At 43.0% G+C, this 18,962-nt stretch overlaps 1 protein-coding gene across 2 annotated transcripts in view; it reads left to right on the forward strand.

The window, feature by feature from the left end:
* CTNNA2 (catenin alpha 2) overlaps positions 1–18,962 on the forward strand; it is a 3,064,502-nt gene that overhangs the window by 272,438 nt on the left and 2,773,102 nt on the right. The window contains exons 1-2 of one of the 2 annotated variants that reach the window (XM_075346583.1): positions 13,208–13,290; positions 16,793–16,898. In XM_075346583.1, coding sequence (XP_075202698.1) covers positions 13,268–13,290; positions 16,793–16,898 — 129 coding nt within the window. In that variant the 5' untranslated portion in view covers positions 13,208–13,267. Of the gene's footprint in view, positions 1–13,207; positions 13,291–16,792; positions 16,899–18,962 lie in introns of those variants that run through there. The other variant, XM_075346593.1, reaches the window with a different exon arrangement.

Here is an 18,962-nt window from a genome sequence, read left to right on the forward strand (position 1 = left end):
TCCGGCGTCCATAGGCTTTCATTGAAAAAAACGTATCATGCTGATACAGCGTGATTAACAGAGACAAAAAACGTTCAATGAGACGTTCCATCCGACCGCCGCATTAAGTAATTACACTGCATCCGTCAAAAAACTGATGCAAAGCAAGGCCATCAGGCACAATCCGGCGCTAATACAAATCAATGGGAATAAAACGGATCCAGCGCCGGATCAGTTTTATTTGTTTTTTTCCGGATTGTGCCTGATGGAAAAAACCTGATGTGTGAACATAGCCTTAATGGGTAAAATCTGAGTTCAGTGAGAAAAGATTTTGCCATTCATGAAGTTAGAGATGGCAGTTGGTTCTCTTTTTAAAAATTCTATGGAGGGAGGAGCCAGTTCTACCGCTAACTCCATAGAACTTAATGAGCACCACTTGTCACTATCTGTCTCAGTAATGGGAAAATCTATAGTAACTGATTTTACCCATAGATCATTTTGAGAATAAATTAATCAGTCCTGAAGGAGAAAGATTTTTCTGATTAGACATATCTTTTAATTTTCACCTGTTTCACGAGTTATGAAAAAAAACCCCAAAGTTTACTCTTTAACCCTTTCACGTCCAAGGATGTACCAGTACATCCTTGGTTGTGTCTTTTATGCGAGCTCATGCGCTGAGCCCACATCTTTCCTTACACATGTCTGCTGATCTGCTCAGTTGACATGTGCCACAATCAGGCCTTGGTTGATTGGAGATCTACCTACACCTGTTAACTAGTTAGATCGCGCTGTCAAACTCTGTAAACTAGCACGCTTTGGAGGGGATCACGCCATTCCCTGCTGCCATCGGCACCCCGTGATGACAGCTGATGACCACTCTTGCTGCCATGACGTGCTTCGTGTGAACACCGGTAGAGCACCAGCATTCACGGGACAGCAGCATTTCTGCTGAAGCATCGCTCAGATCAGCAGAAGTGATTGCACAATTGCAGCTTATTTTCCCCTAAAGGGTCTTGTAAAGGCAATCAAAAACTAAAAATAAATTTAAAAAAATATGTAGAATATTAAAAAAACACAAAAGTTCAAATAACCCCCCTTTTGCCCATTAAAAATAAAACATAAATGATAAAAAATACACATTTAGTATCACCGCATTCAGAAATGACTGATTTATCAAAATAAAAAATAAAGGGCGTAATGGAAAAAAATATCGAAATGGCAAAATTACAGGTTTTTTTGCAAGAAAATGCAATAACAGACGATTAAAACATCACATCTACTACAAAATGATATCATTAAAAAAAATTTTAGTTCACAAAAAAAAGCCGTCACTGAGAAAATGGCAATAATAGCCCAATTTTCTTTACAATTTTTTGATATGTTTTTTTTCACCACTTAGATAAAAGTAAAACTATACATGTTTAGTATCTGTGAACTCGGACCGACCTGGGGAATCATAATAGCAGGTCAGTTTTACTATATATTGAACATGGTAAATAAAAAGCCCAAAAAACATTGTGAAATTGCACTATTTTTGCAATTTCACCATACCTGGAATTTTTTTCCCTATTTTCCAGTCGACTACATGGTAACATTAATTATGTCGTTCAAAAGTGCAACTCGTCTCTTAAAAAAATAAGCCCTCTAATGGCTACATAGACAGAAAAATAAAAAAAAGTTATGGTTCTTGAAAGAAGGGTAGGAAAAAATGAAAAATGAAAATTTGCCAGGGGGTGAGGGGTTAAAATTAGTGACTTTTTATTTTTTTGCAAGATTAGTTCAAAAGTGAAAAATGCTCCTCTGCTGGAGACGAGGGACACAATTTTCCAAAGTTAGAAATTTCTGTCCACTCATTACCGGATTCATTACAACCCAAATGTGTGTGCTACGAGCAGCCATAGACTTTACACTATGATAAATTGCACTGTGTGAACAGGTTATTGACGCTCCCACCGGGGCTGTGGGGTACTCGTTACCGGGCCGGTTCTGTCCTGGGCGGATGTCGCGGCGGCAAGGCCCGGTTCTGTGACCCCGGCGGTGTCGTCATAAATGGGGAAATTATTTCAGGGGATGATACTTCATAACACCAGCTGTGATACTTGGCCACTTATAGCTGACGCTGCGGGATGGGGCCGCTGGGGCAGATGGTGACACAGCTGGGTTGGTATGGCTTTCCACAGGTACAACTGATCCCCAGGGCTGTTGGGAGGAGTAGTCTTTACAAATGATGGCGATGTAAAAGCGGGGTGCAGGGCCCGAGGCGCAGGCAAATAAGTGGGCAACACAGGGATGCAGTCTCAAGATTTTACTCACTGTTGAAAGTTCCTGGTTTACAGATGCAGCCCTCGGAGTGCTGGGTCCTGCCATGATGAGCCTCAGTCGATCCCCGGATAGTTTGGAGGCACAACCCGGTGCACCTTCTGTGTTCCTTCCCTGGTCGTCTTCCTTCGCTAGACTTTCCCGCCTGCCCCACGCCTACACACACAGTGCCCTGAGCCAGTGTCCGCGGATCCTTTTTAGGGATGGCGGAAAGCTCTGTCCATTTGGTCCTATGTGGTCACCTTTTCACTGGATGTGTGTGGATGTGGCCTCGGTACTTGCAGTAACCTTAGCCTCCAGTTTACTAGTTGAGTTTGTTGGTTATTCTCCTTTAGTCTAAGGACTGGTGCTCCGATACAGCCAAGTCAGTCCACTCCGGTATGCCGTTTGTGGAACGAGACCATGGGTGTATGGCGCTCTTCCCGTGGCTCTAGGACCCCTTCTCTCCTTTTGGTCCTAGGGTGAGCTTCTTCAGCCCCAGTCCCCTAGGACCTGTCTCCTCCAAGTCCTACTCCATTCTCTTCCTGACTTGTTTTGACTAGTTTCACTTTCTCCACACAGTTCTGAATGTCCACCCACTAGCTAACCTCACCTCCAAGCTGGCTGTGTAAGAACCATGCCCTGATGGTTTGTTGCTAAATTAAGAGTGTGTCTGTGTTTGTGTTCAACGAGCTGTGACCTCCTCCTTACCTGGGAATGGGATACCACACCTCAGCCTGACTTGCAGTACCTCTGTGGCAACTGGAGCCTCAGGGGTGCCACATTTTACACTCCATGCTGGGAACAGGTAAGGGGTTAAGATCTATTCTCCATTCATTGAAATAACCGGTCAGGTGCTAGAAGTAAAATGCAAATGTCTTGTCACTGATACCGGCTCCTCTGTACCGGCCAAGGACTCGCCGCATTTTATATTCACATCAGAAGGAGACACATCGCCGGCTCGGGCAGATCACTCTCCGCTGAGTTATGCTGACAGATCCATAAAGCATATTTCTTCCCGGTGATGAATGGATGTCTGCTGCATATTTCAGTTTCATGATTTATTTGGGACTCAGAGAAAACGCTCAGTCATTGAAAGTTTATTATGAGCTATAGACAGAAGGGGGCGCTATTTGTCTGTGCGTCATTAGGGGAAGGTGTCATATGACTTGGAGCAGAGGGGCATTTGGAACAGACTGGTTCTGCACATTTAAGAAATAGAGAGACCCTTATGGTAATTTGTTCCTATAGATATATTTTATTTATGTATATATATATATATATATATATATATATATAAATATATATATACACAGTGCCTACAAGTAGTATTCAACCCCCTGCAGATTTAGCAGGTTTACACATTCGGAATTAACTTGGCATTGTGACATTTGGACTGTAGATCTGCCTGGAAGTGTGAAATGCAGCAAAAAACAATGTTATTTCTTTTTTTATTTTTTTTTTAAATTGTGAAAAGTTTATTCAGAGGGTCATTTATTATTCAACCCCTCAAACCACCAGAATTCTGTTTGGTTCCCCTAAAGTATTAAGAAGTATTTCAGGCACAAAGAACAATGAGCTTCACATGTTTGGATTAATTATCTCTTTTTCCAGCCTTTTCTGACTAATTAAGACCCTCCCCAAACTTGTGAACAGCCCTCATACTTGGTCAACATGGGAAAGACAAAGGAGCATTCCAAGGCCATCAGAGACAAGATCGTGGAGGGTCACAAGGCTGGCAAGGGGTACAAAACCCTTTCCAAGGAGTTGGGCCTACCTGTCTCCACTGTTGGGAGCATCATCCGGAAGTGGAAGGCTTATGGAACTACTGTTAGCCTTCCACGGCCTGGACAGCCTTTGAAAGTTTCCTCCCGGTGCGAGGCCAGGCTTGTCCGAAGAGTCAAGGCTAACCCAAGGACAACAAGGAAGGAGCTCCGGGAAGATCTCATGGCAGTGGGGACATTGGTTTCAGTCAATACCATAAGTAACGTACTCCACCACAATGGTCTCCGTTCCAGACGAGCCCGTAAGGTACCTTTACTTTCAAAGCATCATGTCAAGGCTCGTCTACAGTTTGCTCATGATCACTTGGAGGACTCTGAGACAGACTGGTTCAAGGTTCTCTGGTCTGATGAGACCAAGATCGAGATCTTTGGTGCCAACCACACACGTGACGTTTGGAGACTGGATGGCACTGCATACGACCCCAAGAATACCATCCCTACAGTCAAGCATGGTGGTGGCAGCATCATGCTGTGGGGCTGTTTCTCAGCCAAGGGGCCTGGCCATCTGGTCCGCATCCATGGGAAGATGGATAGCACGGCCTACCTGGAGATTTTGGCCAAGAACCTCCGCTCCTCCATCAAGGATCTTAAGATGGGTCGTCATTTCATCTTCCAACAAGACAACGACCCAAAGCACACACCCAAGAAAACCAAGGCCTGGTTCAAGAGGGAAAAAATCAAGGTGTTGCAGTGGCCTAGTAAGTCTCCTGACCTTAGCCTAATTGAAAACTTGTGGAAGGAGCTCAAGATTAAAGTCCACATGAGACACCCAAAGAACCTAGATAACTTGGAGAAGATCTGCATGGAGGAGTGGGCCAAGATAACTCCAGAGACCTGTGCCGGCCTGATCAGGTCTTATAAAAGATGATTATTAGCTGTAATTGCAAACAAGGGTTATTCCACAAAATATTAAACCTAGGGGTTGAATAATAATTGACCCACACTTTTATGTTGAAAATTTATTAAAATTTAACTGAGCAACATAACTTGTTGGTTTGTAAGATTTATGCATCTGTTAATAAATCCTGCTCTTGTTTGAAGTTTGCAGGCTCTAACTTATTTGCATCTTATCAAACCTGCTAAATCTGCAGGGGGTTGAATACTACTTGTAGGCACTGTATATAGTACAGACCAAAAGTTTGGACACAACCTTCTTATTCAAAGAGTTTTCTTTATTTTCAGGACTCTGAATATTGTAGATTCACATTGAAGGCATCAAAACTATGAATTAAAACATGTGGAACAAAATACTTAAAAAAGTGTGAAACAACTGAAACTATGTCTTATATTCTAGGTTCTTCAAAGTAGCCACCTTTTGCTTTGATTACTGCTTTGCACACTCTTGGCATTCTCTTGATGTGCTTCAAGAGGTAGTCACCGGAAATGGTCTTCCAACAGTCTTGAAGGAGTTCCCAGAGATGCTTAGCACTTGTTGGCCCTTTTGCCTTCACTCTGCGGTCCAGTTCACCCCAAACCATCTCGATTGGGTTCAGGTCTGGTGACTGTGGAGGCCAGGTCATCAGGCGTAGCCCCATCACTCTCCTCCTTAGTCAAATAGCCCTTACACAGCCTGGAGGTGTGTTTGGGGTCATTGTCCTGTTGAAAAATAAATGATGGTCCAACTAAACGCAAACCGGATGGAATAGCATGCCGCTGCAAGATGCTGTGGTAGCCATGCTGGTTCTGTATGCCTTCAATTTTGAATAAATCCCCAACAGTGTCACCAGCAAAGCACCCCACACATCACACCTCCTCCTCCATGCTTCTCGGTAGGAACCAGCCATGTACAGTCCATCCGTTCACCTTTTCTACAAAAACACGGTGATTGGATCCAAAGATCTCAAATTTGGGCTCATCAGACCGAAGCACAGATTTCCACTGGTCTAATGTCCATTCCTTGTGTTCTTTAGCCCAAACAAGTCTCTTCTGCTTGTTGCCTGTCCTTAACAGTGGTCTCCTAGCAGCTATTTTACCATGAAGGCCTGCTGCATAAAGTCTCCTCTTAACAGTTGTTCTAGAGATGAGAAGGTGTGTCCAAACTTTTCCTGGATAACCTTGTATGCGGCTTGATTCATACGTACATCGCAAAGTTTAAACTAAGGTGTGTTCCTGTAATTAGCATCACAGGTATTTACAAATTTGTAATCAGTCAGTGGCCTATTTAAAGGATGAAAAGTAGTCATTGTGCTGTTTGGTATCACTGAACATGGGGATATTAAATCTCAGGAGAGAGCTGTCTGATGAGATTAGAAGGAATATTATAGACACATATGTTAAAGGTAAAGGTTATAAATCATCTTCAAACTGTTTTTTGCTCCTGTTATTACAGTTACACTTATTATCATCTATTTGACAGTAGCCAACCTCCCTGGAGTCACAGCCAGCAATATCCAGGGAAAAAAAAGAACCCGTAAAAGACTGAGGGGCAACATTTTTAACAAAACTGAATGGCAAAAATAATTTATAGCTTTAAGTCCATGCATTTACGTGAAGACAATAATTGGCTCTGAAGAGGAGGCAGTTGGGGGCACCATTATATATCGCCCCCTACAAGTACATTTTTTGTTAAAGTCAATCTGAATTGAACGGGCATTCTTATCTAGAACTTGCAATCGCTTTTCGATCAGTGAGCTGCCCAGCAGTAATGGTTTGGCAATCCATGCCCTTTTAAAAAAAAAAAAAAAATCTGTGCAGAGAACTAGTAGCCCACCTCATTCACTAGTAGGGGCTCCTACTATAGTGGAGGTGATTCAATACTAAGTAGACTGAGCGTGCTTGACATGGCTCAACCATCGGGGTGCTCCGGCACGCTCATTACTCAGTCGAGCATTCTGATGCCATGCTCAGCGCCCACATGTTTCTCAGCTGTTAGCCAATAAACATGTGAGGATTGCTTGCCATACACAACATTTCCATAGCCATGCTGGCTAGAGGCATTACTGTGCTTGGCTGGTTGCATCACGTCTTTGGGTCTTATATGCGATCCTGGAGGTGCAATGCTCAGCACACTGTGTTCTGGAAGCAGTTCAGGGAGAGTTGATGTTGGAGGAAGAACATATATTGGAGCAGAGTTTTACACTTTCACCCTATACTGCCTGTCATATGGCACTAAAGGGTGTTTTAGCCTTGTTTAACTTATTAAATAAATCATTAATTTAAAAAAAAAAAAAATGGCGTGGAATTTCCACTAATTTTGATAACTAGCCGAGGTAAAGCAGACAGTTGTGGGTTGGCATTATCTGCCAGGGAAGTTCCATGGTTGTTGGGCCCTACCCAGCCTAAAAATAGCAGCCTGCAGCTGCCCAAGAAATGGCACATCCATTAGGTGCTCCAATTCTAGCACTTTACCTGACTCTTCCTGATTGTTCTGGTGCGATGGCAATTGTGGTTGTTGTCAGCTGTGAATTGTCAGTTGGTTCCAAGCCCAGGGGTTAGTACTGAACAGGTGTCTACAAGACACATCCATTACTAATTCAGTAAACTATTTTCTCATGTGTGTGGGTTTTTTCACTTTACACTTATTGAGCTAGTAATGGGGGTGGCTGATGGACACCTCTCTATTACTAATCCATGGAATTGATGCCAACTAACAATTCACAAATGACATTGTCGCGGGCGGGGAGGAGGGTGTCCGCACACCGCGCTCACCCCTTCTGCTCGGGTCCGGCGCCCGCTGCTCAGTGGTGGCTCGAGCCGTAGGCCGGATCCCGGGGGTTTTCTCGAGCGGCACTCCTCGCCCGTGAGTGAAAGGGGTTTGTTGGGTGCGGGGATTGTTATAGTTCGTGACGCCACCCACGGTTGTGGTGATTTCACCACCGCTGCTCAATGCGGGGATCCCGGGTATGGTGGTGCGGAGCAGCCAGGTGTTGTGTTGCCCCTCCGTGGGCAGGGGTTGGTGATCCCGGGGCCCGGTGATGGGTTGTGAGGTGCGGGGCCTGATGGGCGCAGGGACGCGGGGGCAGCGCTGTGCCTTGCGGCACTGTGGTACTCACTCAGCCTGAGACACGGACACAGTTTGTACGGTAAACCAAACGGCTGGTAGGACGGTCCCACAGACGGCTGCACCTGCTCTCCCGGTAGGTGACGGTGATGTCCCTCTTCCTTGCACCTATGGTTGACTTGTGGTAGCGGTGGATTCCCTCCGGTTACCCGCTCCCCGACTACAATCTGGGCCGGAGGAGCTCTACTCTTTGCCCGCAGGCGCTGGCCCTGAGAAACTGGTGCCTTGGCGGTGTCTCTCTGCTTCAGGTTGGACTGTTGCCTTCAATCGGGACTTGGTTGCTGGGGGATCTACGTCCCCTTCACTGACGGATTCGGCAAATTTGGCGACTCCTAGCCTTGCCGGTGTCCGAGAGGCCCCTGCCCTGGTGCTGACTGTCCTTCGGAACACTGCTCCAGACCACCGGGCACACAGCCAATGGGGTCCTTCCAGGAACTTCCAAACGGTCCCCCTCCAGACAGTCACCGCTGTCGCTGACCTTGCTGATCTGGCCCTACACAAAGCTGGACCCTTCAGGCTTTCCTTCCTTCTTGTCACTTCACTTGCTTTCCTCCTTTACCACTTTTCTACTTTCACTACTTGTTTACTCCTTCACTTAGCTCCTCACTCAAGCTCCCCCTGAGCTAATCTGCCTGGTTTCTCCCGCCTCCAGAACTGTGACCTCCTCGGTGGGCGGAGCCAACCGCCTGGCCCACCCCCTGGTGTGGATCATCAGCCTCTGGAAGAAGGCAACAAGGATTTGTAGTTTAGCTGTGATGTGCCTACCTGGAGTGTGGGGTGTGGTGGTGTTGTGACCTGTGACCCCTGGCTTGCCCAGGGCGTCACAACATCAACCCCATATATTACCCCAATTGCCACCACAACAGGGCAAAAGGGAAGAGACGGGACAACCGCCAGAATTGGCATATATAATGGATGCACCACTTCCAGGGTGGCTGCGGGCTGCTAATTTTAGGCTGCAAAGGGGCCAATATCCATGGACCTTCCCAGCCTAATAATACCAGCCCCCAGCTGTCTACTTTAGCTTGGCTGGTTATCAAACTGGTGGGGGGACTTCACTCCATTTTTTTTTAATTATGTATTTCTTTAATTCCCAGCAGCAATCTGGGAGTCATAGATCTGTCTGGGCGTCTTCCCCATGCTGGTGCAATTCCACTTGAGCATGGTGTTGATCCATTTCGTCAACTTTTTGAGTAAAAGTTGTCCTTTGGTTAGTCGAGTTCTGACAGAGGGGAAACACTTTGAGGGAGGATTTTTAGGGAAAAAGATTGGATTTGTTTTGGGGAGGGAAAAAATAATATAATCCATCTGCGGAAAAAATGGTACTGTTGGTGGGTATGATGTTAAAACAGAGAAATATGAGGGTCCAAAGTGGGGACCCCCTCTATTAGGATGTTTTATCTCCAGACCACCCCTCTAAAATGCTTTGTAAGGTGTAGGGTCTCTATAGCACTTGCCGTTAAGGTTCACAATATGGCACTATCTGTGACGCCGTCCCTTTAAGCCTAGGATGTGTTGGGATTTAGAGTCTCATCTCTTTTGGTTGACTACATGGTACGGCTGGTGACGGCAGCGGAACGATTTCTGAAAATTGCCTTTATAAATAGAGAAACATATGGCGGTACAGCGAGCATATTGTCTGATCCAAATGGATAATTATATTCACCGCGCCGTGCAATTAAAAAAGGAAAGAGAACGACTCTGCTCAGAGAGAGACGATTATAATCATATTATAGATCAGGCTGCAGGTAGCGGGAGCGGGAATCACTCGCTTTACCAATGCTGCCCCTGCTTTATGTGCTCAGTTATTACACCCAGGGATCCGGTCAGATTCTGTAATAACGGGGCTGTAATTGTCTGCTTCTGGAAAAAGATCTTTATAAAGAATAGACAGATCACTGCCCCGCATGTGGACAGAGCAATCTACTCCTGAAATACTCTGTGCTTCAGAGTCTTCTGTATTTTTCTCATATCTCATGACATTGCTACTGTTACATCCAAATCTTTCCTCACTAACATCATCATTGCCTCCCATTCCATAAGCAGAATCCTGAAATACTCTGTGCTGCTGGAGGTCACTGCCTCCTATACCACAAGCAGAATCCTGAAATACTCTGTGCTGCTGGAGGTCACTGCCTCCTATACCACAATCAGAATCCTGAAATGCTCTGTGCTGCTGGAGATCACTGCCTCCTATACCACAATCAGAATCCTGAAATGCTCTGTGCTGCTGGAGATCACTGCCTCCTACACCACAATCAGAATCCTGAAATGCTCTGTGCTGCTGGAGATCACTGCCTCCTATACCACAAGCAGAATCCTGAAATACTCTGTGCTGCTGGAGGTCACTGCCTCCTATACCACAAGCAGAATCCTGAAATACTCTGTGCTGCTGGAGGTCACTGCCTCCTATACCACAAGCAGAATCCTGAAATGCTCTGTGCTGCTGGAGGTCACTTCCTCCTATACCACAAGCAGAATCCTGAAATACTCTGTGCTGCTGGAGGTCACTGCCTCCTATACTACAAGCAGAATCCTGAAATACTCTGTGCTACTGCAGGGTTCAGCTCCTTCTATATCTTCCTTTAATTATTTCATGACATTGCTCCTGTCACATCCAGTTCTGTCCTCACTAACATCATCACTGCCTCCCTTTCCATAAGCAGAATCCTGAAATACTTTGTGCTGCTAGAGGTCACTGCCTCCTATACCATAAGAAGAATCCTGAAATACTTGGGCTACTGGAGGATCCAGCTCCTTCTGTATCTTCCTCTAATTATATCAAGAAATTGCTCCTGTCACATCCAGTCCTGTCCTCACTAACATAATCACTGCCTCCAATACAATAAACAGAATCCTGAAATACTCTGTGCTCCTGGAGGTCACTGCCTCTTATACAATCAGTACAATCCTGAAATACTCTGTGCTGCTGGAGGGCCCAGCTTCTTCTGTATCTTTCTCATATCTCATCACATTCCCCCTGTCACTTACAGTTGTCCCCTTACTAACATTACCCCAGGAATAGACAGGCCACTGCTTTGTATACGATAAGTACAATCCTGAAATACTCTGTGTTCCTGGAAGACTCTTTCTGTATTTTTCCTCCTTACATCATACTGTCTCTATCATTAAACCCCCATGTTCTCATTAATGTTATCACTTATCCAATGAGTTGACAAGTCACTGCCTCCTACAGAATAAAGCACAATCCTCTGTGCTTCTGGAGGTCACTGCCTCCTATATGATCAGCTCAATCCTAAAATACTCTGTGCTCCTGGATGACTCTTTCTATATTTTCACTCCTTACATCATACTATCCCTGTCACTAAACCCCCATGTTCTCGTTAATGTTATCAGTCATCCAATGAGTTGGCAGGTCACTGCCTCCTATAGAATAAAGCACAATTCTCTCCTTAAATACTCTGTGCTCCTGGAAAACTCTTTGTGTATTTTTCCTCCTTACATCATACCATCCCTGTCACTAATCCCTCATGTTCTCATTAATGTTATCAGGCATCCAATAAGTTGCTGGGTCACTGCCTCCTATAGATTAAAGCACAATTCTCTTCTTAAATACTCTGTGCTGCTGGATGACTCTTTCTATATTTTTACTCCTTCCATCATACTATCCCTGTCATTAAACCCCCATGTTATCATTAACATTATCAGTCATCCAATGAGTTGGCAGGTCACTGCCTCCTATATAATAAAGCACAATTCTCTCCTTAAATACTCTGTGCTGCTGGATGACTCTTTCTATATATTCCTCCTTACATCATAACATCCTTACCATTAAACCCCCATGTTCTCATTAACGTTATCAGTCATCCAATGAGTTGACAGGTCACTGGCTCCTATATATTAAGCACAATCCACTCCTGAAATACTCTGTGCTGTGGAAAGAGACAGCTGCTTCTATATTTCCCCTCCTTACATCATACACTGCCCCGGTCACATCCAGTTGTGTCCTCATTATCATCATCAAAGGAGTATCCGGGTCACTACTTTCCACCATGTCTACACATTTGTTATGTACTGAAATACTCTGTGCTGCTGAGGACCTAGTCTGTGACCTCTCTTTTGTCCTTATTCACTCTTCACATGTAACCCTGTTGTTACTAACTCACCCTATTATCCCTACTTATAATATTAGTACCTTATGCCCCTGAAATACTCTGTGCTGCTGGATGACTCTTTCTATATTTTTCCTCCTTACACATCATGCCATCCCTGTCTCTAATCCCTCATGTTCTCATTAATGTTATCAGGCATCCAATGAGTTGCTGGGTCACTGCCTCCTATAGATTAAAGCACAATTCTCTCCTGAAATACTTTGTGCTGCTGATGCAGCTTAGCTGCTTCTATATTTCCCCTCCTTACATCATACACTGCCCCGGTCACATCCAGTTGTGTCCTCATTATCATCATCAAAGGAGTAGCCGGGTAACTACTTTCCACCATGTCAACACATTTGTTATGAACTTAACTACTCTGTGCTGCTGAGGACCTAGTCTGTGACCTCTCTTTTGTCCTTATTCACTCTTCACATGTAACCCTGTTACTAACACCCTATTATCCCTACCCATAACATTAGCACATCACTCCCCTGAAATACTCTGTGCTGCTGTGAACACAGCATCTCCTATACATTCCACTTCTCCCATCTGCCTATGTCACATACAACCCCGTCCTCAAATCATCACATAGGAGAGGACAGGCAACAGACCCAAAAATGATCAGAACCCTCATCTCCTGAAATACTTTGTGCTGCTTTTGACCTGACTCCTGCTTAGTCTGTGACTTTACGGTTAACCTATTCCTCTCCTTACTGCTCTTGTTACAGTCTTTCCAGGTCACTGTCCCCACAAGGTGAACACAGTCCTCTCCTGCTGCTGCTATTATTCCTGTGATGTGATTGGACGTTGAGCATTCTATCCCCGCCCCCTTTAGAATGCTGAGAAGTTCATCCTGTAAATAGAATGTTGTGGGCTTAGATTTCCAGTGTATTGTTGTCCTTGCTCGTCTGGCTGTGGACAGGGTGTCAGCTTGTCTTTTCTGTGAAGTAACTCCCTGACCCGGAGGAGACAGCTCCATTCTGCACGTCTTGAGGATTCCTTCTCTAAAGACCTGTTTATAATTCCTGCAGGGTCAGGTTTATCGTCTGTCTCATCCGTAGTCTTTAAAACTCCTTGTAACTGCGGCTTCAATGACAGACGGACTCTTCGAGAGGCGAGTTCCCAAAATCATTGGTGACACCTTCATTCCAGTACCGCTCCACTGGGGCAGAGCGGCTGTAATTGGATTCTGACGCTTCACCTTGGCGTCACAGGTCTAAAAGTATCTGCCGGCCGCTCGGCAGAGGAGATGCCTTACTTCAGAAACAAAATAGTATAAAATCCTCAGTCTAATTAAAATCGTAATTCTTTTTAAATTCACGGGTGCGTGAAACGTCTGACTGTGATGTGGGGCTGGAAAAAGGTTTATGTCTACCGGTGTATGGTCTTACTATCATTTATCACCTGAGAAACAGAGGTGCTACATACAGCTCCTGGACCCCAGTGCAAAACCTCTCAAAAGGGCACCCTCAAAACATCTATAAAGGGCTGGGGCAGAGAAAGAGTTAATAATAACATCCCTGGAGGTCTAGGGCAGAGAAAGGGTTAATAATAGCATCCCTGGAGACCAAGGTCAGAGGAAGGATTAATGATAGCATCCCTGGAGACCAAGGAGACCAAGGACAGAGGAAGGATTAAAAATAGTATTCCTGGAGACCAAGGACAGAGGAAGGGTAACATCCCTGTAGGTTGATGTCAGAGAAATGGTTAATAACAGCATCCCTGGAGGCCTAGGACAGAGAAAGTGTTAATGATGGCATCCCTGGAGGCCTAGGCAAGAGAAAGGGTTAATAATAGCATTCTTGAAAGCCTAGCTAGAGCAAGGTTAATTATTATTAGAACTCCTGGAGGCCTAGGGCAGATAAAGGATTAATAATGGCCTCCCTGTTGACCTAGGGCAGAAAAACTGTTAATAATAGCATCCCTAGAGGCCTAGGGCAGAAAAGGGGTTAATAAATAGCATCCCTGGAGGTCTAGGGCAGAAAAAGGTTAATAAATAGCATCCCTGGAGGCCTAGGGCGGATAAATTAATAATATTGGCATCCCTGAAGACCTACAACAGAAAAGGGGTTAATAATAGCATCCCTGGAGGCCTAGGGCAGAGAAAGGGTTAATAATTTCATTTCTAGATGCCTCGTGCAGAGAACAGGTTAATAATAGCACCCCAGGAGGCCTAGGACAGAAAAAGGGTTAATAATAGCATCCCTGGAGACCTAGGACAGAAAAAAGATTTAATAATAGCATCCCTGGAGGTCTACGGCAAAGAAAGGGTTAATTATAGAATCACTGGATGCCTGTGGCTGAGAAATGGTTAATAATATCATCCCTAGATGTCTAGGGCAGAGAAAGGATTAATTATAGGAACCCTGGAGATCTAAGGTAGAGAATGGGTTAATTTTAACATCTCTTAAGTTCTAGGGTAGTCAAAGGGTTAGGAATAACATACCTGGTGGTCTAGGGTATTTATTCTTTATCGTCTAGGGAAGTATCACTAATATCATTTCTGATCTAAAATAGTGAATGGGCTTTTGAGTTATATTCCTGACCATACAGAAAATGGACTAATAATACCATCCCTGGTGGCCTAGGAGGGTATTGCAGTGGTTAATAATAACATTCACAGTGAACTAAATTAGAAAATTAGGTTATGAATATTTTTTTCTCCCAGTAGTCTTTTACAGTGTTGGAATAAATGGAGGTATTCCTGGAGGCCTCCAGTCATATAGTGGGTAATGATTAAAAAACTCCTGGTGGTCTAGAGGAATAAATTAGATAATAACAATACACCTGTGGTAGATAAGGACTTCATTATATCACTGGTCGTCTAGGGCTATGAGAGGTTACATCAGATTTAAGACAGTGAATGAGTTTAATAACATCTCTAATATTCTAGCGTGGAATATTGGTTATTGGTAACATCTATGGAGATCGCAGGTTTTAAAGTCATTAATAAAATCCTGGTGACATAGTTATATCCCTGGTGGTCTAGGGCAGTTAAGAGATAATGGTCACATCAGAAGTAGAGAAGTAAACGGGTTAATAATAGGGTAGAAGAGTGATTAATGGTGACATCCTTTTTGATCTAGGATAGTAAATGAGCTTGAAGTTATTTCCCTGGTGGTCTAGGGTAAGTATAGGGATTTATGATACAGTCCTTAGTGATGTAGGGAAGAAAATGGTTAATTGCCACATTTTGTGTTATCTAGCTTAGTGAATGAGGCTTATGGCTATTTTCTTAGTGGTTTAGGGCAGTGATGACGTTGTACCATCCCTTAAGGTGTGTGACAGTAAACCAATCCAAATAATATGTGTTTCAGTATAGGTAGATGGATTTACAGTATATTTATATCCCTGGTGGGCTAGGGCTTTCAAAGAGTAAAGCATATATCAAGTCTAATGAACTGATTACTATAAATTAATGAATAATAATATCCTTGAAGCTTCTGGGAAGTAATCTGGTTAGTGATAACATCCCTGCTGGTCTATGGTACCCTAACGGTCTACATTAGGGAATTGGACTTATGGTATTATGCTGCTTATATAAGGCACTGAAGGAGTTAATGGTATCATCCTTGTGGGTTCAAAGCATTTAGATTTTTATTATTAATACTACTACTACTACTACTACTACTACTACTAATAATAATAATAATAATAATAATGATAATAATAATAATAAAAATAATAATAATAATAATAATAATATCCCTGGTGGTCTAGGGCTGTCAAAGAGTAAAGCATATATCAAGTCTAATGAACTGATTACTATAAATTAATGAATAATAATATCCTTTGAGCTTCTGGGAAGTAACCTGGTTAGTGATAACATCCCTGCTGGTCTAGGGTACCCTTGTGGTCTACACAAGGGAATTGGACTTACGGTATTATGCTGGTTGTATAAGGCACTGAAGGAGTTAATGGTAACATCCTTGTGGGTTCAAAGCATTGAGATGTTTATTATTAATAATAATAATAATAATAATAATAATAATAATATCCCTGGTGGTCTAGGGCAGTAAAGGGGTTAATAGTATTATCTTTTATGATCTAGGATTGGTAGAATAGTTTATAGTTACATCTCTGGTGGTCTAGGACTGTGAGGGGTTAATGATAACATCAGGTCTATGGCAGTAAGTGGGTTAAAAATATTATCCCTGGTGTTCTAGAGTGCTATAGAGAGGCATAATAAAATCACTAGAGGTGTAGAGCAATAAACTGATAATCTTTAACCATTCTTTGTGATCTCGGATGGTTAATGGGACTTTTCATGTATGTTTTACCCCTGGTGGTCTAGGGCAGTGACTGGGGTAATGGTATCATTGTGTTTAAATATATAGCTTAAAAATAAAATTGACCAACATTAATAATGTAGTATAATCTCTGAGATCAGTGGATAATATGAGAGGGGAGAAGAACAAAAAGTTGCATATTTGTTTGAGAAACATCTGCAACCAAAGAAGGCCCCTTTTTCTTTGGGCCCCTGTTAAGGTTGCAAATTCCATATCCCCACCACTAATATGTTAAGCTTAAAAAGGTTGATTTTCCAGTTATAATGTTTTATCTTTTTTTTTAATACTCCCTTTAAATCTTTTTTTTTCCTTTTTTAATTTTTCCAGGAAAATGACATCTGCAACATCACCAATCATTCTTAAATGGGACCCTAAAAGTCTAGAGATCCGGACACTTACCGTGGAGAGCCTCCTGGAGCCACTCGTCACCCAGGTAAGATCCTGTGAACTTCAAATATGCCCCTCTTACCCACCAGGACCACTGTGATAAGGACTACGACTCTATCTTCTCCTTTAGTTCATCCATTCGGGCCCTTGGTGTGCCATTGGCTCAAGGCCATGATTGTAAAAATGGTGCTTGTTCATCGTTTTATCCTGCAATGATGTATGAAAATAGATTTTGGGGCAATGTCATGAGGCCATTAGATCAGTTTGAACTCTTGGTGGTAATTTAACTAATGGTCCTTTGACTCTTTGAGTCTTGTGACTAATGGTTCTGTATCTCTTTGGGTTCTTATGACTAATGGTCCTGTATCTCTTTAGGTTCTTATTACTAATGATCCTGTAATTTTTTGGGTTCTTATGACTAATAGTTCTGTATCTCTTTGGATTCTTATGACTATGGTCCTGTATCTCTTTGGGTTCTTATGACTAACAGTTCTGTATCTATTTGGGTTCTTATGACTAACAGTCCTGTATCTATTTGGGTTCTTATGACTAACAGTTCTGTATCTATTTGGGTTCTTATGACTAATAGTTCTGTATCTCTTTGGGGTGTTATGACTAATGGTTCTGTATCTCTTTGGGTTGTTATGACTAATGGTCCTGTATTTCTCTGGGTTCTTATGTCTAATATTCCTGTATCTCTTTGGGGTCTTATGACTAATGGTCCTGTATTTCTTAGGGTCTTGTGACTAATGGTCCAGTATCTTTTTGGGTTCTTATGACTAATGGTTCTGTATCTCTTTGGGTTGTTATGACTAATGGTCCTGTATCTCTTTGGGTTCTTATGACTAATTATCCTGTATCTCTTTGGGTTGCTATGACTAATTGTCCTGTATCTCTGTGTTCTAATGACTAATGGTCCTGTATATGTTTGGGTTCTTCAATCTTATCTTGCATATGTTCAATTTATTCCATTGCACTTGAGCTTCATGATATATTTATGGTCTATGTTTTTCCTTAGGGAAATATTGGGGGGCAATGCTACATGGGAAAGAAATATGAAAAATGGTTTGAGAATGACATCTCACTACAGCGCCATCTATAGGGGGAACCGGGAACCAGCAAAGTTGATGATCCCTTCTAGGGGTGTAACTATAATTGGTGCAGGGGTTGCATTCACTCCTGGCCTTGGAGCCTAGAGGGACCCAAAAGGTCCATTTGTGTCATGATGTGACTATAGGTGTCACGCTAAGTATGAGTAGTCTCCCGATGAAAGGCGCGATGCAGCAACACCTGGTTAGTGTTACCCTTACCCACCAGGACCACTGTGATAAGGACTACGACTCTATCTTCTCCTTTAGTTCATCCATTCGGGCCCTTGGTGTGCCATCGGCTCAAGGCCATGATTGTAAAAATGGTGCTTGTTCATCGTTTTATCCTGCAATGATGTATGAAAATAGATTTTGGGGCAATGTCATGAGTCCATTAGATCAGTTTGAACTCTTGGTGGTAATTTAACTAATGGTCCTTTGACTCTTTGAGTCTTGTGACTAATGGTTCTGTATCTCTTTGGGTTCTTATGACTAATGGTCCTGTATCTCTTTAGGTTCTTATTACTAATGGTCCTGTAATTTTTTGGGATCTTATGACTAATGGTTCTGTATCTCTTTGGATTCTTATGACTATGGTCCTGTATCTCTTTGGGTTCTTATGGCTAACAGTTCTGTATCTATTTGGGTTCTTATGACTAATAGTTCTGTATCTCTTTGGGGTGTTATGACTAATGGTTCTGTATCTCTTTGGGTTGTTATGACTAATGGCCCTGTATCTCTCTGGGTTCTTATGACTAATGGTTCTGTATCTCTTTGGGTTCTTATGACTAATGGTCCTGTATCTCTTTAGGTTCTTATTACTAATGGTCCTGTAATTTTTTGGGTTCTTATGACTAATGGTTCTGTATCTCTTTGGATTCTTATGACTATGGTCCTGTATCTCTTTGGGTTCTTATGACTAACAGTTCTGTATCTATTTGGGTTCTTATGACTAATAGTTCTGTATCTCTTTGGGGTGTTATGACTAATGGTTCTGTATCTCTTTGGGTTGTTATGACTAA

The sequence above is a fragment of the Anomaloglossus baeobatrachus genome, chromosome 1, assembly GCF_048569485.1.
Source record: "Anomaloglossus baeobatrachus isolate aAnoBae1 chromosome 1, aAnoBae1.hap1, whole genome shotgun sequence".
In the NCBI taxonomy this organism is placed as follows: Eukaryota; Metazoa; Chordata; class Amphibia; order Anura; family Aromobatidae; genus Anomaloglossus; species Anomaloglossus baeobatrachus.